Source organism: Macrotis lagotis, chromosome 8, assembly GCF_037893015.1.
Source record: "Macrotis lagotis isolate mMagLag1 chromosome 8, bilby.v1.9.chrom.fasta, whole genome shotgun sequence".
Lineage (NCBI taxonomy): Eukaryota > Metazoa > Chordata > Mammalia > Peramelemorphia > Peramelidae > Macrotis > Macrotis lagotis.
In genome coordinates, this window is record NC_133665.1 from 169,838,148 (window position 1) to 169,862,459 (window position 24,312).

General features: G+C 49.8%; 1 protein-coding gene across 1 annotated transcript in view; it reads right to left on the bottom strand.

Moving 5' to 3' along the window:
- The window catches only part of ATXN7 (ataxin 7), an 88,139-nt gene extending 65,507 nt beyond the window's left edge, over positions 1-22,632 (bottom strand). The window contains 2 exon segments of the mRNA XM_074198822.1: positions 22,086-22,154; positions 22,304-22,632. Of these exon segments, the coding sequence (XP_074054923.1) occupies positions 22,086-22,154; positions 22,304-22,625 (391 nt within the window). The 5' untranslated portion in view covers positions 22,626-22,632.
- Positions 22,633-24,312: the final 1,680 nt, after the last annotated feature.

The window sequence follows — 24,312 nt, forward strand, 5'->3', positions numbered from 1 at the left end:
GACCCCTGTGAAGAACTGGTGGGAGGCTTTGGATGGGGATCACAAAATCGCTGAAATCATTGATCTACAAGAACCTTTGAGTATGTGGGGCTACTCTGTGAGTCATGGGCACTGGAGAGGCTGACTGGTGGTCATCCAAAGAAGCTGGGTGGGGGCAAGGGCTGGGCCTCTGTACCAACAGTGGAGGTCACAGATCCCCTGAAGAACGCTGGTGCTGAAGAAAAACGTTAAGAATAAATCTTCTAAGATTATTGAGTCGCAGCAAGATGGCCCCTTTGGGGGCCCTCAGAGATCCCAAAAGAGGAAACCGAGTCTCCTAAGACGGCCACCTTGACCAGCCGGCCGGGGGCAGAGTGAGACCACAGACAGGACATGGGAGTCTGGACTAGCATGCTGCGGCCCTCAGATGGATGTCTTCACTGTTTCTCAACTTGAGACTAACACTTTATCCATGACTGACAGGTATGGACCTTCTCCACCCTCAACAAGCGGCAGCAGGTGTGCAGCAATTCAAAAACCACATTTCAAGATGCAAAATCATTTTGCCTGGCAAATGCCTAGAAGACAGTAGGTACTTAATGAATGCTTACGGACTGACCAGTGCCCAGTGGATGGTTGACATAGAAGCCTCCATATCAAAACCTCATGGCTCACACTCAAGCTAAAGAAAAACGCCTTTCCAACGCTGCCTCTAAAGACTCCACCGAATTACTATCTTCGTGCTGTCCATCACAAGGACCACCTAGAATCAGATGCAGAGCCTGCTTCTAAAGCTAGAGCACCGGGGCTTTCCGTGGCACTCAGCCCCAGAGCACTTTTACTCAAGGTCATTATCCCATTTGCAGGTAGGAAGGGGAAACCCAGAGAAAGAGGGGGCCGCCCATTCAAATCCAGACTAGACTGTGTGACCCTGGGGGACTCTCTCCAACCACAACACCAGGTGACCACAGATCTGGGCACCAGTTCCTTCCCCTCTCCCCCACCTCTCCCTCCCAAAAAGCACCAGAAGGAATTCATTTGCTCACCATCACCCTTAATGCTCTAAAGGATTGGTCCCAGCTTCAGCTGGGTGTGGTTCATTCACAGCCTCTGACAAACACAAGTTCAAGTTGCTGTTTTTTCAAAGATCACTGGCACGTCAGCCGATTAATTTATTTCCATCGAGCACGACAGAAAATAATTTGCCAAGGCAGTTCCATGTGATTTCCCTCTCACTTACTGCTTTTCTGAAACTCCACAAGAGGGTCCAGGACAATGCAGCTCAACCCTGATGATAAATCGGAATGGACCAGAATCTCACCCGACCCAGTCACACACGCGTGGCCCTTGCTGACGCATCACATGTTTTGCCAGGACTCTGGGAGCTGGCGACCAGAATGAAGACTTTTGGGATGTTCTGCACGTCCAAGTATTCCCGTTCACTTTTTTTAAACACATCTAGAAATGTAGCTGCCACCTGGCCCCTGGCAGAGCGGAGGACCCTTCACCTTCTGAAGAGCGCTCACACAAGACCGTGGCACCGGACCAGTCACGCTGCACTGATGAGTCACCGGCGCTCCTCTGGATTAGGGACGGCGGCTCTGATACGTTCTAGCCAACTCAAGTTACTGGGTGAAAACAGTCCCGGAGGAAATGGCCGAGGGGCAGGGAGAAATCCCAACCAACCGGACCAGTGCAGCTGCTGGCCCCAACATTCAGTCTTTACTAGAGAAGCCACGCCGTGGAAATGGCCATTTTTCTTCTTTCAGCAGCAGCCTGTCAGTAGTCCCAAACCACAGAAAAGCAATTCTCTTCAGGGACTCTTTTCTTCCTAAGCCTTTTGTCTCTCACTTTGGCCAGCAAATTTTTCTCTCCCATTAAAGAAAACTGGTTGAGGTAGCGCCGCCTTATTTCCTTCCACACTTATCACTAACGACATCACCATATCACTGCGAACAGTTGGCTAATTAATTTGCACCCCCATCTTCTGGCAGGCTGCCTCAACACAGCAGAGCAAAAATAATTCCATTAGGCTCGAGCAGTACTGGCCTCGCCCTCTTTCTTTTCAAAATTTCTTGTTGTCAGAGGGCTTATTTTACATGGGTCTGGTCCATAGAACATCACAAATTAGATTAAAATCATTTAAAATGATCACGTTTCAGCTCTTTAATTTAGCACGATGAGATAAGAGGGCTCTTTCCTTTCTCTATCCAGCCAAACCCTCGCCGACAGGGGTCAGGGCAGGAGGCTGGACAGGAGCTGGCCGGAAGACTAGACGCATGCCCGCCTACCGACTGGCCCCCGAAGCACATGTGGGCCCCAGGGAAGTGCAACGGGCTCTGCCTTTCGACACCTGAACCTCCCAGAGTCGCAAGCCTCTCCTTCCCCTCCCCCCTGGGCCCCGGCTCCCCAACCTCCTGTTTGTCCCACGCTGCACAAGAACCAGGCGCTTCTCTCCCAGAAACTGTGACTTGGACGAGAACAGTGGGAGCCAGAGGCACAACCTCACTAACTGGCAAGAAAGGGCATGGGAGGCGGGACCGGCTGCCCGCACAGTCACACGAAGGCAAGACGGAAGGCTGGGGGGGTAGAGGAGTCAAGCTTATCCGACCCTCCTCATCAAGGAAAGCAAACAGAGCTCTGGTAATCAGCTGCAAGGAAATCAGGATAATTCATGAACTTGAAAACAATGACGCAGCCTCATTAGCTTTCACATGTGAAATGTGACTTGTGAATCAACCAGGCAACTTCCAATTACCTCTGCAAACCTGCCCCGAGCGGCCGGCCCAGGCTCAACCCGCGGCGGCTGACAGAAGCGGCGGGACGGTGGTCTGGGCCTCCAGCCCCACTTCTCACCCTGCACAAGCAGGGCCCTGGCAGCAGGCTTGGCAGAGTCCCCTCTTTATTTCCTGGGCTGAGAGTGGAGGAAGAGGAGGACCCCGTACGGCAGAACAACAGGGCCTGGGATTATTCTCCACCCCCTTCCTCGGCACAGGCGCTTTCCAGAAGTTAGGGTTTGGAGAGGAATCTGAAAACAGTTTTCCACCCTGTGTTCATTCTGGTCCAGACTGGTAAAGACCAGAGTTGGCTAAAGTCCCTCGTGTCGGAGGGAGGGTGGCAGCGGCGGCACCCTGTCTACAATTCACCTTTCCTCCTTTGCAGGACCAAGCGGGGCAGACCTCCCAAGGGGTCCGCTCATCTGTAAGGCCTCTCGAGGGACCACAGATGCCCAGATAAAAACGGCCCTGTGTGCTGCGTTCAAGAATCGTTGACCTGCTGGGGACCGACCGACAGGGTCTCCAGACAGACAGTGGCTCAGAGATCAAACGGCAAAGGGCAGGGCCTGCAGCAGGCACAGGAGGTCTTCAGGCCCCCCATTCAAGACTTACTTGGGTGGGCCCAATCTGTGCCTCGAGGGAATGGAGGCTCTGGGGGGCCGGGGGGCGCCTGCACCAGATACTGCCCTTTGGGGACTGATAATGGGCAGCTTTCCACCATGGGGGTGTGGGGCTGGAAACCGTTTTTTTTTTAACAGAAGATGACAAGAAGGGGTGCCGGGGACCCTCTAGCACCCATCCACAAACCTTGCCTTCCCCCGCTGCACCCACCTCCTTCCCACTGCATCTGGCTGCCTTGTTCTCCCTGGGTAAAGCCTCGCTGTTTCTGTGCCCTGATCTTGGGGCTGAAGATGGGGAGGCAGGGAGAGGATCTGGATACCCCCTGTCTCCCCCCAGAAGACAGATGCTGTCCTGGACATTCAGACCCACTGAACCTGAGCAAGTACGCCGCTGAACTGAGCTGGCCCCTGCACAGGACCGGGCAGAGGAGACGCCAAGGTGAAGGCTCAGGAAGGGCCCGCTACCCGACCTGAGCTCTTCCCTGCATCCGTCCGCCCTTCCTCCCCAGCACTGGCCCGGCATTTCTGGACAGGAAGCCCCATCTTGCAAACCAGCGTGCCATTTTCCAACAACTCTGGGGTGACTCTTTCGAAGTCAGAATGTACTTCTTCACAGAAGCAATGTTACTAAGAATGGTGGGGTTCACTGCTGCCCACAGACCGCTCGCCTCGAGAGAAGCCTTTGGGGGCTTTTCCAGACTCACAGACAACTGGTGCTCAAAGGGGTCTCTGCATGGGCTGACCCGAGGGGCTCTCTGGGATACCTGGGTATCCCTCTGAGGAGCTGGCCTGACCGACCCTTGCCCATTCTTCTTGGAGGCCGTTATCTCCTCCCATCAGATTAAAGCTCCTCGAAGGCTCCGCTGCCCACTAGCGTCTGGACTATGGGGCTTTCTTGGCACAGTCCTGGCCCACAGCCAACACTTAATAAATGTTTATTGACAGACTGACCGGAGGGACCTTAGGCATAATGAGGCAGGATGGTTCAGTAGGTGGAGCTCATGCTCTGAATCAAAGGCCCTGGGTTCAAATCTCACCCCTGAAACTTACTACCTGTGTGATCTTAAGACAAGTCACCTAACTTCCCCAGGTCGCAGCACGGCGCCTTCTAGCTCTCCTCCTACAGGGTCCCTTCCTGTTATGGCAAAATGAGACCCCGAGAGGGCTGACTTAACCAAAGCCTCAGACCCAGCCAAAATCCACAGTCCATCTTTGTGGACACCTTTAACCAGGCCTGCTCAATGTGGCTCATGGATGCCTACATTCAAGGTTGGAGAAAAAAGCAGCTCCTCAGAACCCAAATGGGGCACTAGCCTGGTGACCCGAGACATCTCCAGAGGGTCCTGGACCGGGGGTTTCTCCCTCGCCTCCCCCCTCAATCTGCTCATGGGATGCCACTACCTCAGACCCAAGGAGAGACTGGATGGAGAGCACCTGGTCAGCTTTAAAGGGCCAGGGAAGGTCACTTGTTAATCCACCGATTGGAGGAAATTTAAGGAGACTTTTGGGAAAACTCTGCTGGGGGGCCCTGGGGGACAGCAGTGACCTTCAGGGCTCACCTTTCATTTCATTTCACACACACCCCCAGCAAGCTCATCATCAACATGGGGATGGATTTAGGGGGTTCCTAGGCATGAAAGGAGACCCAAGGGCCAGACCCCAGGGGGATTTGGGCAAGTATGGGAAATTGGTCAAATATGCAGAGGAGACAGAGTGGGGAGGACCATCTAATGCCAGACCAAGATACCAGGCCTCAAGAACTGGGGCTACCGGGCTGAATCTGAGAGGAACAAGTCAACAAATGGAAAGTTTCTTGCTCAAGCATATTTAATGGGGAGAGACTAGAGGATTCCCAGCAAGATCAGGGGTGAAACAAGGATGCCCATTATCACCACTACTACTCAATATTGTGTTAGAAACGTTAGCTTCAGCAACGAGAGAAGAAAAAGAAATGGAAGGAATCAGAATTGGGAAGGAAGAGACAAAACTCTCACTCTTTGCAGATGACATGGTCTACCTAGAGAATCCCAAGAAATCATCCAAAAAACTACTGGAAACAATTAGCAACTTTAGTAAAGTTGCAGGATATAAAATAAACCCTCAGAAATCCTCAACATTTCTATATGTGACTAGCAAGATACAGCAGGAAGAGCTAGAAAGAGAAATCCCATTCAAAGTAACCTCAGACAATATAAAATACCTGGAAGTCTACCTGCCAAGGCAGCCTCAGAATCTTTTTGAAAACAATTATAAAACACTTCTCACACAAATTAAATCAGATTTAAATAACTGGGCAAATATCAACTGCTCATATTTAGGTGGAGCTAATATAATAAAAATGACAATTCCACCAAAACTAAACTACCTGTCTAGTGCCCTGACAATCAAAATTCCAAAACATTACTTTACTGAGTTAGAAAAAGTTGTAAGCAAATTCATATGGAGAAATAAAAAGTCAAGAATTTCCAAGGATTCAATGAAAAAAAGTACAAAAGAAGGTGGCTTAGCCCTACCAGATCTAAAATTATATTATAAAGCATCAGTCATCAAAACTGTCTGGTATTGGCTAAGAAATAAAGTGGTGGACCAGTGGAATAGACTAGGTGCAATAGCAGGAAATGATCATCGTAATCTGCTGTTTGATAAACCCAAAGAGTCCAGCTATTGGGATAAAACTCTCTCTTCGATAAAAACTGTGGGGGAAAATTGAAGTTGGTATGGAAGAAACTTGGATTGGACCAACAACTCACACTCTATACCAAGATAAGATCCAAATGGATGCAGGGATTTAGACATAAAAAACAATACTTTAAGCAAACTAGAAGATCAAGCAGTAGTTTGCCTGTCAGATCTATGGAAAGGGAAGCAGTTTATGACTAAGGAAAAGATGGAGAAAATCATTAAAAACAAACTAGATGATTTCGATTACATTAAATTAAAAAGCTTTTGTACAGACAAAACCACTGTAACCAAGATCAAAAGAAATGTAGTCAACTGGGAAACAACCTTTATGACCAATGTTTCTGACAAAGGACTCATTTCTGAAATATACAGAGAAATGAGTCAAATTTTCAAAAAAACAAACCATTCCCCAATTGACAAAAATGGTCAAAGGATATGCAAAGGCAATTTACAGCTGAGGAAATCAAAGCAATCCATACTCATATGAAAAACTGCTCAAAATTATTAGTTATTAGAGAAATGCAAATTAAAGCATCTCTGACCTCACACCTCTCAGACTGGCCAGTATGACCAGAAAGGGCAATGATCAATGTCAGAAGGGATGTGGGAAATCTGGGACACTAATATATTGTTTGTGGAGCTGTGAACTTGTCCAACCTTTCAAGCAACAAAAATGTGCATTACCTTTGATCCAGCAATACCATTACTGGGCCTATAGCCTCAAGAGATTATGAAAAAGGATTTAAAAACATCACTTGTACAAAAATATTCATAGCAGCCCTGTTTGTGGTGGCAAAGAATTGGAAATGTAAATGTAAGCAAATGTCCTTCAATTGGGGAATGGCTTAGCAAACTATGGTATATGTACGTCATGGAATACTATTGTTCTATTAGAGACCAGAAGGGACGGGATTTCAGGGAAGCCTGGAGGGATTTGCATGAACTGATGCCGAGTGAGATGAGCAGAACCAGAAAGATACTGTAGGCCCTAACAACAACATGGGAGTGAGGCTCAACCTTGAAGGACTCGCTCATTCCATCAGTGCTATAACCAGGGATAATTTGGGGCTGTCTGCAATGGAGAACACCATCTGTATCCAGATGGTATTTGAACAAAGATCAAAGACTATTACCTTTAATTTAGAAAAAAAAAACATCTTATGTAATTTTGCTATCTCTTATACTTTATGTCTCTTCACATTCAGTTTGGATCGATGTATACCACGGAAATAATGTAAAGATTGGCAAATTGCCTTCTGTGGGGGGGTGGGGGGAGGGGGGCAAGATTAGAGGAAGGATTGTAAAGCTCAAAATAAATAAACTCTTTGGAATGTTTTTTGCTTGGTTTTAAAAATTCAGCTTCCCCCTAAAGACTGAGAAGCCTGGCCAGAGTGGTCAGTTGGACGAGGGCCCAGGCGTCTTAGTGGACAGCCAGCTCCTTCTGAATTAGCACGACGCAAGCTATCCAAAAAGGGACCGTGACCTCGGGCTGATACTGGAGAGGCAGAGCAGCTGATCGACATGGTCAAAGTCTGTCACCCGCAGGAGCTGCGTATCTAGGGCGCTTCCAGGCCAGCAGAGTGGCGGCCTATAGATGTGCAGCCAGCCACACTCCTCTGGAGGCTCTTTCACAGAGAGTCATTTTATAAGAGCCGGCCAGGGCAACAGCCACCAAGTCTTTGGAGGCAGGATCTGGACTCAGATCTTCCCTTGTCCACAGAGGGTCCACACCGTCCAGACCCCCTCCAGATAGCTGACTGACTCTGCCGGGCCTCAGTGTGCGGGGGCCAGAAAACTAGCTCCTCCGGGGTGGGGGGGGCTCCCTCTCACCAGAGGTCTCCAGGCAGAGGCCAGGGCTCTGTGGCGCTGGTTTCTAAGGTCTCTGAGAAAAATATCACAGGGGAGGAGGGGCTGAAAAAAGTGGGCAGTCGGGGGAAAGAAAACTGGGGAAGAGGAAGGCAGAACCAGGGCCCAGGAGGGAGAGGCTGAGAGGACCACTTCCCCAGGCCGGCCGCCAGATGGTGCCGCTGACCCAGGACCGGGGGAGAGGCTTGATGTGCCCAGACCACCAACTGAATTCGACTCAGCCATTATCATCCCCTCTCCTAATTAACCATCCATCGCGCTAACAAGTTGTGAACTCCTTAAAGAGGGGCCTTAAAGGGTTTTCCTCCCCTTATGTCCCTGATGGAACCTGGAACAGCAAGAAAGGGGCAGCGGAGGGGCAGCTGTTGGGCAAAGTCATGGCTGGCAGGGAGCCCCCCAACTCCACCCGCTCTTTGATCCCCAGAGAGGGGGCCAGGAAAGCGGGTCCAAGGCCACCTTAGCATCCCCATGGTGAGGCTGGCAAATGAACCTGCCCCAACAGCCCCAATGTCCCCAGCTGCCCCAGCAGTCCTCCTGGTTGTCCCAACAACCCCAGTTGCCCCAGCAGATCCAGCAGCCTGAGCCACATGGACAGGTGGTCCAGGTCTTGGAAGATGTTTTCAAAGCTGAGACCCCCTCCCCCCAAGCACAAACCCCACACAAGGGAGGCTTTTGAACCTTTGAAGGCGAGGGGCTTCTCTGAAATGCCCCCACCCCCTTCCCACTTGAGCCCAGACAGAGGGATAATTATGGCTAAGTCCTTTCCTCGGAAGATGTAAAAAGGCCGCTCGCTCGCAGGGGATTCTATTACAAGATGTTTTCATCAGACAAATAAAGACTTGAGTAATGAAGCCAAACCAACCACTTGCGAGACACATTCCCTGCATGCTCCCTAATTACCTTTTCACGGAACTGACAGCATTTAAAATTTCCTGGGGATTTAGTATAAAAATAAAAACCTGATACCTTTTAAAATGGAGAGCGAGGGCTGCCTCTACCAAATTCTATGCAAATCAAACAAGGAGCAAACCCTGGCCTCCCCAGGCCACCATCTCTCTGGGAACTAGGAGATCCAATGTGAAGCGGGTGCGCGTTCCTGCCATCGATGCCAGCCCCGGCCCCTCGCTGCTGGTCCCTGGAGGGACCGGCACACCCTCAGGTGACCCTCAGGACTCCCTATGGGAGGTGTTTCCCACTAAACTGAAGAGAAGGTAAGACTCAAAAATGAGGCCAAGTGACTTGATCAGAATCATACAACCACTAAGTTTGGGAGGTAGAACTGGAACCCAAGTCCCCCTGACCTGAAGTCCAACTCAAATCTCCTGGACTGGGACTTGTTAGGGTTTGGTTTTGGGGTTTTTTTTTTGCTTTTCTAGAATTTCTTCTGTTATCTCCCACTTCCACCCTCTCCCAAGGAATCATAACAAAATATCTTAAGAATAAGAAGTGCAAAAAACAAAATAAAAAAACCCAAGAAAGTCAATCAACATATCATAGAAATCTAAACCCAGAGGCAGCAGCCCTCCCCCTTCTGCAGGAGTTGGGGGGTAGGGGTCTTCTCTCTGCTCTTCTTGGGACCCCCCTGGGATGTGGTGGCTCTTCCTGTGATCTTGCTCCCTCCCACCTGCATCCAGGTACACGCACCTCCTCATGCTTCTTGAGATTCATTCTATTCCCACACCAGAGCCTTCCCCAATGGATGAGCATCCACTGTTCCCTCTTCTCTGCTATAAATATTTGGAGGCAGACTGTCTCCTCCTTTGACTTCCCTGGGGTATGACCCTAGAAGCGGAATCTCTGATTCAAAGATTTGGCCATTTTAACAAATTCATTTATGGAGTTCTGAACTGCTTCCCCAATCGGATCTAGTCCCCAGTTCCACCAACAATGCTCCGGTGTCTCCATCTCTACACGACTCCCCCGGCACTCATCACACCTCGGGCTTGTTTGAGTTTATATTTCTCTTAGTATTTGTGCTTTGAAAGACTAAAGGGCCCTCCACTTTGTGATAGTAAAAGCGGAAGACTATTTCCAGAATCCTTTTTTTAAATGCACAAATCACATACAATCACAAAGGAAACCAATGACACCGACATACAGGCTGGGACGGGATGACTGAAATCGCGCCCTCTGGCTGTCCCAGTCTTTTCAGAGGAGTGACGAGTATAAATGATATTTTGAGAGATGTGAAATAACTACAACGGGATATGAAAAGACCTGTAATTTCTATGGACGGCCAAGCCAGAGGTCCTGCTAACACTACTGTGGTTTGCTGCAACATCCGTGACTGAAGGGAATGCTAACTAAAACTCAGTGAGCCACCAGCGAAGATAAAGATGCCATTTCCCCATTTAATTCACATTCCTGAAATCCATCTTTAAGCCCTTTGAGAGTCAGTGGCCACTAGGCGGAGGCCCTGCCCCAGGCCAGGCTGTTCTCTGCCAACCTGGAAAAGCTTCCCTGGCCAAGCTGGGTTCAAAGGAGCTCATTGCTGGCTGGGGGGATGTCTGTGCCCCCCCCCCCCGTAATCATCTGGCCACAGCGCTCCATGAAACACGGGGAGGCGCCAGGTGCGTCCCTCTTCCCCTCCCCCCCGCTCCACAGCCTTGAGGACTGTGCTTCTGGGTCAGGGATGTAGAAGAGGGCCGGGGCTGCAGGATCACTTACAAATGTCACCGAATTCTGTCCCTGTAAACCCCTCCCCTAGCCCCCCGCCCCAGACTCCAATGGGAGACGAGAGGCCAACACAGGGATGGATGAGGCCAACGGAGGATGAACCGGACAAAGCTGGGAAGGGAGCAAGAGCTAGGGTCCAACCCTAGGACTCCATGAGCTATATACTCAATAGCTTCAAAGTGAAGGTGATCTGGAGAAAAACAGGTGGAAACCAGAGGATCAGAGCCAGAAGGAGCCTCTGACACCAGTGGTCCAGGTCCCCTGCACAGCATCCTCATGGGGGGCGGGGGGCAAGAGGTTAGATTCTGCCTCTAAACCCCCTGTGGCCTTATCCTACGCCCAACCGGCAGGGCTCACCCTGCTCTGAAGGTCCATCAAGGTTCCCCCAAGTCTTCTCAGTGCCAAACATCCCTCAAGCCCAAGCTTTGTGAAGCCCCGGCAATGGGCCAAGCAAAGGTGAAAGATAGCAAAGTACCATGTTCTAGGTGGTGGGAGAGCCTGGGAGAAGGGGCCAGAGGATCCTCACCCTGTCCACAGGGGCAATGCTAGGCCAGAGCTTCTTGCAGAGGGGATCCATGAACTTAATTTTTTTAAAAAACAGTTTAAGAACTCTTATTTCATTCTTTCTTTTTTCTTATCTGTGTATATTATTTTATGCATCTAAAAATTGTATTCTGAGGAAGGGTCTATAGCACATATTAGCACAACCAGGTTGAAGCCTCCCCTGAGGCAGGCCCTTCCAGAGGACAAAGTCTCTTCTCCCAATGCTCTGGGATGAATGGGCTTCGAGAGATGATGTGCCTCAGCTGTGTTGACCCAGTTGGTCTGTATAAGAAGTGGGATTTGGGGCTCCCCTTTGTTATGACGCCTCTCTCCAGGCCCTACCTGAGACCAGATCTGAGCAGGACAGCCCCCAGCAGGTCCCAGACACCACCCTCTCCTAAAGTGGCCCAAGACAAATGAGGGGGACCAAGGCAAGACAGCAATATTTTTTTTCCACAAGGAAACCTGACGGATATCACAAAAAAATAAAAATGACCACCTCGACAGCCAGAGAGGAGAGGTTACTAATGTGACTCCCAGACTGCTCTCACTTATCATCCACTCCACCTGGCTTAATGGAGAAGACATTCAGATTCATAGTTTTAAAATGAATTCAAAAAGCTTTCTGTTTACCCACGATTTTCGTTTCTTCCCATCGTCCCATCACAACAGCTATTCAAATTATAGGCTTTACTAGTATTCACCCAAAAGAACTATCCCTAGTAGGAGAAAAGAGAAAGGCATCTGAAGACCTTTGATACACCAAATATTCTTGCTACTAGGGAATAAAACAGAGGGTTGGCCTGGAGTCAGAAGACACGAGTTCAAATCTAGCCTCAGAATCTTATGAGCTGTGTGTCCTTGGGCAAGTCACTTCACCTCTGCCTCAGTTTTCTCAGCTGGATGATCTGGAAAATAATATCTACCTCAAAGGGTTGCTGCAAGGATCAAATAAGATATTATCTGTAGCAAATACATCACCTATTTCCCAAGTCAATGACTAAAAATACCAAGATCACTGAATGACACAAAAAGGAATACTCCTCATATTAACTAGAGCTTCCTCATTTTAAATCCACAGGCTAGAGACCACCCCCTGCCCACCCACACACTTCTGCTTTTCAAAAGTATTTGAAATTCTAGCCAACCAAAATGACAGAGTTCTAGAAGTGCACCTGGAGCCTATTAAAAAACACTGACTTGACACACAAATTAAAACAGTCACTTGAAGCATCAGCACAGGACAGCAACCCCATGCTATTAAATTGAGACACAAGTCAAACCAAAACAAGTCAGTCACACTGCAGTCTGTTAACTGAAGGTCTATAACTGTCTGAAGATGTGAAATTTTAACAACTGATCTGCTGATATGACAAAATCTTCCCCCTCCAAAAAAGAATGTCCAGCTAAAATGCTAATTTTTCTATTCCTCATTTTTCTTGGCAATAGAAAAGATCAGTATGTCTCCCCGCCAACAAAAAAATGATTTTCACATTTTGGGGTTAAAAAGTCAAAACCACAGATAGATACATTGGCCCCATTATTACTGCTACATGCTATGAAAATGTTAGTATCTTAATTATCTCCATTGGCACTCCGAGGTGTCATATGTTCATGTAGGTTTCTATTTTGTAATTATTGATGAAGAAAAATGGATGGCTTTGAAATTTTTTTTAACTAGATCATATGATGACAATGCAGCATAGATGGAAGCCAGAACTCACAAAATTTCATTAATCTCCCCAAAAGGGCATTTCAATTGACTTGTTTTTCACCTGCTATGCTGGCAGAACTATCACTGGGAGCTTATTATTAATTACCACTGGGCAGACCTCCTTTTCAGCAACATCCACGGTGGTCCATTTTTATGGAATGCGAAAGCGCGACCTCCAGGCGCCACCAGTTCTTCAGGGGACGCACAGTCGTGTCCTGATCAAAAGTCAGCCTGGGTTAAGGATGATAAAGTGGAGCCTCCAAGTTCAGAAAGAAAATGATGGACCTGAGATCTCACCAAGACGCTGGGGACACCTGATAAACGCTTCATTTTTGTTACTCTGTAGTATTGCAATAATTAGAAATTAGTCTTCTAAGCTAGAGGTAAATTGTGAGCATATTTTTGCTTTATCCAATGAGGGAAGGCCTTTACCCCCGACTGAAGAAATCCCAAGTTTGGCTTCAGACCTCACTGAGGCCAAATCAATCCCACATTTATTCACGCGCTGGCTCATGATGTAACAGAGAAACACAACACCATTTAAAAACGCTATGAGCATAGACAGCACAGATCTATGAAATCTTTTGCTGTACCCACTTCAAGAGGGCATGGCCATCAGGGTAGCCAGCACTGTCCTTCAGCTCAGGATCCTGCCTGGAACACTAGCTGTAGGCAAAGAATCAATCTTCCTCATTTAGTGCTCACTTCCCAAATCCAGTATTTGGGGCACTGATTAGCAAGAAGGGATGGCAATCTTGACACAGAAACCTGAGGTTCCAGGCGAGTTGCACAGCTGTGGGAGAAGCATCAAGGCTGATGCTCAGCCGCCGGATGGGGAGCCAGCCCCAGGCTACCACAGTCTCACCCGGAGCCCAGGGACTGGAAGCTGCATTTTGTGGAGTCTGCCTTCAGTCCTGGCCCTCAAGACTTCAGAGTGGGGGGAAGAGCGCAGATCTTGGTTCCAACCCTATTCTTGGCAGCCTGGGGATGACTCAAGTAGAGAAAGCAGGTACACGACCACCTCCATTTCAACAAGACCTTGAAAAGAAAGGAATCTGACTCCAAGGATCCAATAAAGCACGGAGACAGAAGCAGGTCCTTCAAACCCACTTGCCCCCTTCTTCCTGGGGAACAAAACCCAGACTTCTGATGCCTGGTGAAAGGGTGGATTCTGACTGCCTTCAATCATGGTGACCTGACTCTGTGGTAAAGGTAGCGAAGGGAGTAAACACCTCAAATTTTCAGTGCCTATTTTCTCCACTACCATGAAATGACTGCAAAATATATGGGTTCAATAATAAAATAGGTAAAAAAATAATCAAAAAATAATCATACTCTGACTATATGTTCCTGCCTATTAGGGGTGTGGGCTCAGAATCACAGAAACCCTCCCCCAAAATAGGCGAAGTTGAGCACCAAAAGAAGTTTGGGAAAGTTAGGTGTATTGGAAATCTGAATTTAACCTTTAGTTGTTGTGGGTCAGCTGTGTCTGATTCTCCACGATCCCATTTGGGGTTTTCTTGGCCAAGTTATTGGAGTGAATTGCCATTTTCTTCTCCAAAGTTAAGTGCCTTGCCCATGGTCACACAGTCAGTGAAGCATCTGAGGCTGGATTTGAACTCCGGACGGTGAGTCTTCCTGGCTCTAAGCCCAGCACTCTGTGCACTCTGGCACTACCCAGGGGCCCACTGATCCTTATGCCAATCTCTAAGGACTGCCCCTCAGATATGTAAATTCAATCTGGTCTTTTCACAGAATTATATACTCTCTTAATGTGTCATGATTGAGGATCAGGTGCCAACTTTCTAGAGAAATGGCCAAGACAAATCCTTTTATTACTCCATCAATCTCAAATTGCCTCCCTGCCAGGTGCCTGGTGGGATGTTCTCGAAAGCGGACCTTACAACCAACTTCAATGTATCAACAGGGCCACCAGTTCCAACCATCAAACCATCTTAGTCAAGAGACTTGCCTTTGGCCCTGGCAACGGCACTCTGTGGAGAAGGGCTCAGGCTGCAGGCCTCTGGTATGCAAGGGTTGGATGGATACCACAGGTGGGCCTGGCAGCCACTGTTCTACCCTAGGAGCAGCTGGTCCACCTCATCTTGGGGCTAAAGAAAATTATGCCACTGAATAGACTGATGAGAAAGTTAAGAGTTTCCAAGAGTTGGAAAACTTTTATTCTAAAGCTAGGTCTAAAGCCGAAAAATAACCTCAGCAGAGACTGAAATTGCATCTTTTGGTGCCATTTCTGAATTGCCACGGTTCATTTTACTCTCTAAGGTCACCATGAAATCACAGAAGAACATTTACCTTTTCACTCTTAGAGAATGGCTTGACAAGAATTTGCAAGAAGCCTGGAGACAACCCCAAATATGCAAATTAAACAACTCCCTTTAGGTCAAAACACAAGAGCTGAGGAGGAAACGAAAAGGGCCAACTTCCTATTTCCAACAGAGATGAAAAAACAGAAAAAGGTTTCAAATTCCATGGGTTAATTCAAAGAAACATGGGATGCCTGGAAATGAAGAGTGGCAAGGCAGGAGCCCAAGACTACAAGCCATCACCGCCGTGTGAATGAAGGGATTGCTGTGAAGGTGAAAGGGCATTTACACAAAGCTTTGAGGTTAGCTGTGCTCTATACCTACTGCATCTCAACCAACCCATTTTACAGATGAGGAAACTGAGGGAGCAGGCAGTGATTTGCACCAGTGACACAGTATCTGAGGTAGGATTTGAACTGGAGTCTTCCTGACTCCAAACCCAGTCTCCTCCTATCCACTAGGCCTGAAATCTGACTTAATTTATCAAAGTTAAAAAATGAATAATGTTCCTAGAGAAGAGATAACGAAATTACCTCCATTTTCTTAACAGAGAAGGAGGAGGCTACTGGAGCATAATTCTTTATACTTATTCAGGAGTTTTTGCTTATCTATTTTTCTTTATTTAAAAGGATTCAGTGAAGGGTAAAAGACAAAGATTGTTGTAGAAATAGCAGTTTTTCAGTCATGTCCAACTCTGCATGACCCAATTTAGGGTTTTCTTGGCAGAGAAAGTGAAGTGGTTTGATATTTCCTTGTCCAGCTCACTTTTCAGATGAGGGAACTGAGGCATAGGAGGCTGTGACTTGCCCAAGGGGTTGAATGGAACTAACTCAGGTCCTCCAGACTCCAGGCCCGGTGCCCCAAACATTGTGCCACCCATCTTCCCATTTATGGAAATTTATAGAAAATGACTGGCATATAAAAATGAAGTGCAATTAATAAAATCTGTTTTAAAAAAATTAGTAAAATCCAAGCTCATGATTTGCACTGTATCATTAGAAAAAGAGAGATTTTCTTTCATTTCCATCAAGAATTCAGTCAGTACACTGGGAAATCCAAAAAAACCCCAACACAAAAACCATTCCCTGCTCAACAAAGCTCCCAGTTCAATCATAGGGAAGGGGAAGATGGGCAGGATCTCTGGGTTTCAGAGCTGAAAAGACATCTGAAGCCAACTAAATCAACCTCTGCCTACCTAGGAGTCCTCTATGAAACAAGCAAGGGGCTGGTCAATCTGAGCTTGCAAACCTCCAGAGAGAAGCCCATTGATTCCAGAGGCAGCCTAATAAGAAGAAAATAGTTTATTCTTGCAATTCATTTTTATATCCTAATAATTTCCCTAAAGGGAGATTCTCCTATTTCAAGTAGCTTTTCCTCAAACTAAGGCTGAAGGGCCTTCAAGCACAGACTTCTGAGTGCATGGGGGGGGGGGGGTGAGTAAGAAGCCTTCCTGCTACAAGTCTACAGTCTGGATGAGGCAAGGGGAGGGTGTTTTCTGTTAACATATGCAGCTAATTGATAACAATGGATGATTTCTCTCTGGATTATACCTTCTATGAAAGAAGGTAAAAAACTGCTAAGTTAACAAGAGACTCTATAACAAAGAGAAAAAATACTTAATCTACTTTTGTATTCTGAGTAGCTAAAATCATCCTTCCCTTTCCTCTCCTGCTCATTTGCAGAAATCCCTGCTGTACAGGATGAATAAAAATGGAACCCTCTGCCTAGCTTCCCAAAGTACAGTGACTGAGACTCCAACTGTTAAAATCGGCTAAATTCAAAACCTGATTTTTTTGCATAGAACTTCAATCGAAAAATATCCCAATAATCAGACTGGCTACATTTACTTTGGAAATGCTGCTGTAAATTCTGAATATCAATGTGATTAGAGGTAATCCAGTGCTAAAATGCTATTTAAGTGGGGAAAATTCCACTTCTCCCTTTCTTTTTAGAAACACTTTCCAAATGTGATAAATCCTGAATGATTTTGTCTGCCATCTGCTGACACATTAGCTTCCATTGATTCATTTTTTTTTTAATTTTTCAAATCAATTCCATTTTGTGAGCCCTGGTACCCCCAGCTTTTCTGTAGGTTAGAGGTCAGGGGAAGAAGGGGATGTAACAATTCCTAAGTCAGATATCTTTACCTTGTTGGGCAATAATGAAACCCCCACCCCACCCCATTCTTTGTTGAAAAGGTTGCTTTTATAGAAAGGGAGGAATATGTTGGGAAATAAAGGTAGACAGGAAAACAAAATATATCAAGAAAAAATTATTTTTAAAAATATACACTGCTTCCTCCCCTCCAAATTAATAAAAAAGCACTGTCCTTGGGGGCTTAAAAATAGGGAAATCTCCTCCCCGCAAAAAAACCTAGGTCTAAACCTTAGTTTTACCCCTTAATACCTGTAAAATTTTGGGCAAAGAGCATCTCCCTGGGACTCAGTTTCCTCCTTTGCAAAAGGCATGGGCTAGATCATATTAGCTCTGAAGTTCTTTTCATCTTGAAGTCCATGATCGTATTATATAACGCATTTGAAAAGCTTGAGCACACAATCCAGAACAAAAAGAGGCTGACTATCTCTACTTTTAGATTAAAAAAAAATCATTAGTTACTATTTCCATGATAGGGCTGACAAACTGCAAACAACAGGAACAAGCGACAAGATAGCCCCATACTTTGGCTATTGTGCTGGGATGGCGGGTTGGCTAGAGGAATCAATCTGTGGAGGTGTGAAGACCCAAAGGGAAAACGTGGTGAGGTGAACCTGGGAAATGCCCAGATCTGAGCCCAAGGACTACCACAAAAGCTACGGCCTTCCCCTTAGCTCAGGACTCTGCAGGCCCTTTCAGTTCAATCACCAGGACACAGATTCAGCTATTAGAATAAAAGAAGAGTCGAGAGGCATCTGTGGAAGGGCACAACTTTCTTCAAAGCTTAAGGCAAGAGGGGCAGCTAGGTGGTGCAGTGGCTAGAGCACCGGCCCTGAAGTCAGGAGGGCCTGAGTTCAAATCTGGCCTCAAACACTTAATAATTACCTAGCTGTGTGGCCTTGGGCAAGTCATTCTTAACCCCATTGTCTTAAAAAAAAACTTAATGCAAGATCCCTTAGTTCTAATTCCTCATATACAAAATGACCAATATGTAAACATATTAAACACAAATGTACATGTACAACTTTTACCAAACTGTTCACTACTGAGGGGAGGGTAGTGGAAAAAGGTGTAACTTATAAATATGCAAGTGGATGAATGTTGGAAAACCTTCATAACATGTAATTGGAAAAATAATATAAAATATCAAAAAGAAAGGCAAAAGATTGAAAGAATACAAATGCAAACCCATCCATAACTTTTTCCTATTATATTATTATTATATTAAATGCAATAGGGCAACTCGGTGATGCAGTGGATACAGTACCAGTCCTGGAGTTAGGACCTGAATTCAAATCTGAATGCAGACATCTGGCCTCAAACACTTAATAATTACCTAGCTGTGTGACCCTGGGCAAGTCACTTAACCCCATTGCCTTAAAATAAAAAATAAAGAAATACAAAAATGTGAGTAGTACTCAAAGTAATCTTAATTGTCCTAATCCCAGAAGGTTCAACTTTAGATCAATGACAATGAAAGACATAGACTGGATGGCACAGGGTTTTATTCTAGGATCATGGCGGTAAAGAAGGGAGAAGAAGAGGGTTGAGAGATTGGTTGGTTTGCCCAATCCAAAAGCCTAAATCAAAGCATTACCCTCCTTCACAGATTTTTTTCATTTAAAAACAAAATGGAGTAAATTCTAACATTTAAGAATGATGCAGATGAGGAAAAGATTAACAAGAGTTGTAGTGGATGCTCTTTTAAGCAAAGAATGAAATCCTTGGGCCCTCTAGGATTGTCTGAATCTCACTGATGAGCACTCAGACCCAGGGAGAAGGTAAAATACAGTCAGCGACAGAAAGCTGCCCACTCACGCCACAGCAATAATTACCAACTGTCTAGGGCTCAGGCTGTAATGTATATGGGCACCTGAGATAAAAGGAGCTGACTTGCTCCCCTCCTCAAAGCAATACACTTGTTTTAAAAAAATGTAAGTCAACCAGTTTGTCTCAAAAAACAAAAGGGGTGGGGAGGAGAGGTGGAGGGGGAGAGAGGGGGAGAGCAGGGGAGAGAGAGAGAGAGAGAGAGAGAGAGAGAGAAGCCTCCAAATCAGAGCCACCTCAGTCCAGTTGGTCAGTCTGTCCCCAAGAAGCTACTCTGTTCTTGAGGAACTGAAGATCTCCAGGCTATAATATGCCAGCAAGACTATAAACTGTCTCTAGGGTTAACTTGGGGTGGGGAGGCTCTTCTCCCCAAGGAGTTTGCTATACCCCTCTATTAACAGGTCTGCCTCAAAGGAGACAAGTAGATGGCAGGGACAGGTGCTAGGAGAACAAGGACAGACAAGGCAAGTCTTCCAGCAGTTGGCCTCACCCCTCCTGCAGCCCCATCCAGCCTACCTCTTTCTAGAGGTTGCCCATCGACCTAGAGATTTCCCCCGTTTTTTTAGTTCTAACTTGCTATCTCAAGTGTTCCGCTACTGGTGCTTGTTTTGCCCTTGGCTCAATTCTGTCCCTATTAATTTGTGAGAGGCAAATTAAAATCTGAGTTTCACACTTGGCTGCTGCCCTTCTGCCTCAGTCCCATAGGAAAAGCCCGTGCTCATGGACAGTGCTGAGCCAGAGTTCAGCCTGGGAGGCAAAGCGAAGCCCCCCCACCCCCAGTGGTTGAAGAGAGCCTCCAACTCCAGCAGAGGTCTTACCTAGAATTAAGGTGGGATCCATCCATGAGGATGGTTCAGATAGGGCCCATTTTCTCTGACTCACAACAGGATGAAAAAAGGGTCAAGAATTCAAACCATTCCTCTCCTGGTGGGCCATTAAAGAATAGGACATCCCAATCAAAGGAAAAGGTCAAAAGTAATCATTAAGGGAATCGTTCAATCCTTTTCATTTTGAGAGATCTGTACAGACTCATCAAGATGGCAGCATGAACAACTCACCAAGGACATGGAGGTGGGTCCAAGATCTCATGAAAGTCGCCTATAAACACATGCTGACAGAGGACCAATACTCACTTTGGAATGGCTGAAACTGGATTCAAAGCCTGGTTTAATCTCAGCCAAATTATTTAACCTCTGAGTTTTCTTTTTCTCATTTGTAATCTAGTCAGAGAGCCCATGAGTCCACAGGAATAGGAACTGGGAAATATTTAGCAAAACAAAAACATAATGGAAAATAGATAGTGGTGATTGGTGATATTCTAAGTCAGTGTGCAGCTTTGAGGGAGCCTTTACTTCTAGTTTAGCGACTGAGTTCACTGGACCAAGTCGCTCACTTTTAGAGAACCCTGGGAGCTTCCTCAAATGGACAATAAGAGAGTGAGGTTATGTGGAATCTTCTTTCTTACTCTACTATTCTAGGATTAATGTTATTCCTATTAACTGCATCTAAAGATAATTGACACAAAATTCATGAATTATCCTTGTTTTTTAAAACAATTCAAGAACAAATAGCTTTTCTTTACAGCTTATTTGTATAAACACAAAAATGTCACTAAGATAATTTCTGCAAAAACCATTATATATGTACTATTACTATGTAACATTGTAGACTATGTTAAGAGTTACAATGTAAAAAATAAAGGCTAGATTGAAACCACTTTGAGCACGGCAAGAAAAGGAACAGAAATGGCTCCTAAGTCCTAAACAAGCCACTTGATGACTACAGCTAGTTTGGATAAAGGGCGAGAGGTGAGATGCGGAGGAAAAGGGTTAATGTGAATGAACAAAGCAGAACTCTGAGACTAGCAGAAGTTAAGTTTTACCCTCTTTCCCCAGGAAAGCTCTTGGTGGACCCACTGGGGATGTCTCCTGCCTTCCCTTCATATGCTGCCTCTGAGCATATGACATGTAGTCATTTCTAATGAGGTTCCCTTCTCCCGGCTTCCTGTCCAGCTGCTATACCAAATCCCGAATCCCTGATTTGTGGACCTCCTCCCCAAAGCCTTTCCTGACCCCCCCCCAACGCCAGGGCCTCCCCCCGTGCTGGTTCTCCCCATCTCTTGCGGTTGGCTCTGTGGAACCCGCTCGTTCCTCTCCCCGACGGCAGGGAGTACTGTCCCTTTTCCTCTGACCTCTAGGGCCTGGCATCTGTCACAGGGGGGAGCTCAGCAGACGGGCCGCCCTCTCCCACCCCTCTGGGCCGCTGCTGACCCCCGGCTCCCTTCTGCCGGCCGCACAGCCCTGGCGCGGCGCGGGGCAGCTCTGGGGCCCGGGCCCGGCCCGAGGCGGAGCGGAGCCGCAGGGGCTGAGGCCGGCCCAAGGAGGCACACCTGTCCCGGGGGGAGGCGCCTCCCGCCTGCCCCGTGTGCCCCCGAGGGGGCCAAGCTCGGCCTGGGCAGGACGGAGCCGCAGCCGGCGGACCGAGGGGGTCTGCGCCGGCCCGGGGCGCCTGGGCCCTGCTGGCCCGGACTCCGGGGGCTGGCCCGGACTCCCGGGGCGGCCCAGCCCAGGCTGTGCTCCCGGCGGCGGCGGGGGCCGGCGTTAGGGGCCCCGGGCTCCCGGGCGCCGCCGTCCGTCGGGCCCGTCGGGGGTTGGCGGCGGCGCGAGGCTCAAACAGCCGCGGAGGAGCGGGGTGCGGCTCGGGGCAGCCCCCGGCCCGGCCCGGCCCGGCCCGCTGCCCGCTCCCTCCCCGCCCCGCGGGGCCGCTCCGGCCCGGGGCTTTCTCGGGGAGGCGGCGGCTGCCCGCGCCCGGGCCCCGGGGTCACGGCCGGCACCTGCCGGAGCGCCCCGCGGCCGCCCCGGGGGTCCCCCGGGAGGCTCAGGTGCCGGCGCCCCGCGCCCGCCCGCCCGGCGCCCGCACTCACCTTCCCGGCACAGCCGCATCACTTCGCGGTTCTTCCCAAACTCCTTCCAACTTTCCTCCGGCTCGGCCCCTACGAGAGAGCGGGAGAGCGGCCGCGGCGGCCGGCGCGGGGTCAGCGCGGCGCGGGGCCGGGGGCCGCCCTCCTCCCCCCGGGGCCGCCCTCCCGCCGCGGCCGCCCTCCCGGGGGGCCCGGGGCCCGGGGGCGGGGCGGGGCCTCACCGTCCTTGCCGGGAAGTTTGGCGGCGTCCAGCCAGTGGCTCCAGGGCTGCCCCGCCATCGCCTCCGGACTGGGCAGGGAGCCGCGCTCCCCGACGGTCGCCATTGTGGCTGCCGAGGCGGAGCTCTCCCCGGGCCGGGCCCGCGGCGGCGGCCGCTGCTGCTGCTGCTGCGCGGGGGGCGGCCGCGGCGGCCGCGGGGGCTGCGGGGGCTGCGGGGGCTGGGGCTGCCGGGCGGCCGCCGCCGCTGCTCCTCCCGCCGCCGCCGCCGCCGCCGCCGCTCTGCGCGGCTCCCCTCTGACGTCATCCGCGGCCCTCTCCGACATTCTTTCCGCTGCTACAATGTAACAAAAAAAGGGGGGAAGTCGCGGCGCTTCTTAAGGAGGCGCCGCCGAGGCGGCCGGCGTGCGCGGCCCGGGGCCGGCGGGGCGCGCGGACGGCCGCCCCCGCTCCAGCCCCCGGCGCGGCGGCCGCGGCGGGCGGCGAGCGGGGCGCGAAGTCCGGGAAGGGCGGCCCCGGGCCCGGCCCGCCCCCGCCCCCGCCCGGCGCCGCGCCGCCCCCGCCCCCGCCCGGCCTCCGCTTTCGGTTTCGGATCCGGCCGCCCCGCCCGCCGCCCCCTCCCCGGGCTCGCCTGGCGGCCGCGGCGCTCATGGCCGGCCCGGGCCGGGCCTGGCCGCCGCCGGCCCCCTTAAGCGGAGGCGCCTCCCGCCGCCGCCGCCGCCTCTCCCCGCCCCGCTCCGCCCGGGCCAAGTTCGCACGTCCAGCCCCCGGAGCCGGGGCCGCCGCGGGGGAGCCGCGCCCTCGGCCCGGCCTGGGGTGGCCCGGGCCCGGCCCCAGCTGTCAAAAGCGCCGGGCCGGGCCCCGAGGGACCCCCCACGGCCAGGCCCCCCCCGGGGCGGGGGTCCCGGCCCATCGGGTGAGCCAGGGCGGAGAGGCCCCGATGCCACCCAAACAGCATTGCCCGCAGCGAGCCCCGGGGCGGCAGAACCTTCCAGAAGAGGCGGACGGGGGCACCCCCTGCAGCCCACAGCGGAAGGCCCTGCCTGGAAGCTCAGGACTGTAGGAGGCTAGGTTTTAAATAAACAAAAAAAGCAGATGGGGGGGGCAAGCAGACCTGCTAGGTTCGCTGCCCCCCCGGACTGCCGGCAAACAAGCCTGAGGCCAAGAGAATGGAATTCCTGCCCTTCTCAGGGCCCTGGCCAAGTCCTAAAGACAGGGCCAACTGGTGAAACAAACTGGGGGGGGGGGGTCGGGGGAATCACAAAACCGGCCCCTATTCTAGAACCCCACTGAAATCAAAGTCGTGGCCTCCAGGGAAAGTTCAAACCTGGCCGACACTTCCCAGCGGGGTGACCCTGGGAAAGCCCCTTCACCTCATTTGCCTCGGTTTCCTCTTCTACCACAGGGCGAACCATTCGAGTGACCCTAAGAAAACCCTCAAAAAGTTGACCACGAGGCAGACGTGACTAACCGCGCAGGCCTCCCAATCCAGGGGCCACCGCCGCTTTCCCAAAACAAAGTTAGGAGCTGAGGAAGCTCTGCATGGGTGCCGCCACGTGGGTTATAGTTACTCGTCAGATGACTGCTGGCTTCACAGGGTGCCACAGGTGCTGAGGGCAGGTGACTGGACCCCCGGCCCACCCGTTCATGAGTCTTAGCAGCCTAAGGGCCAGCACACCGACTGAAAACCTCCAGAGGCAAAGCCACGTGTTCTAGTCCCAAACACTCAGCACTTCAGGGTGCCCCCCCTAAAAACTTCCTGAGACATTGTGTGGGTGACTTCTGGTCATTTGGGAGGGAGAGGAGGATTTTGAATACTGTGATCATTATAAACATGTTTAATTAAGCTCCAATATGTTTCCCCCCAATTTCCTCCCATGGCTCCTCGTTCTCCTGTATACCTCAGAATAAACCTAACCTCTCAGGCAAGGAAGCTCCAAAACGCCCCTCATACAATAAGGAGCACCCCAACCAACACATTCAGCTCCCCAAGTCTTTTCTAAAGAAATCGAT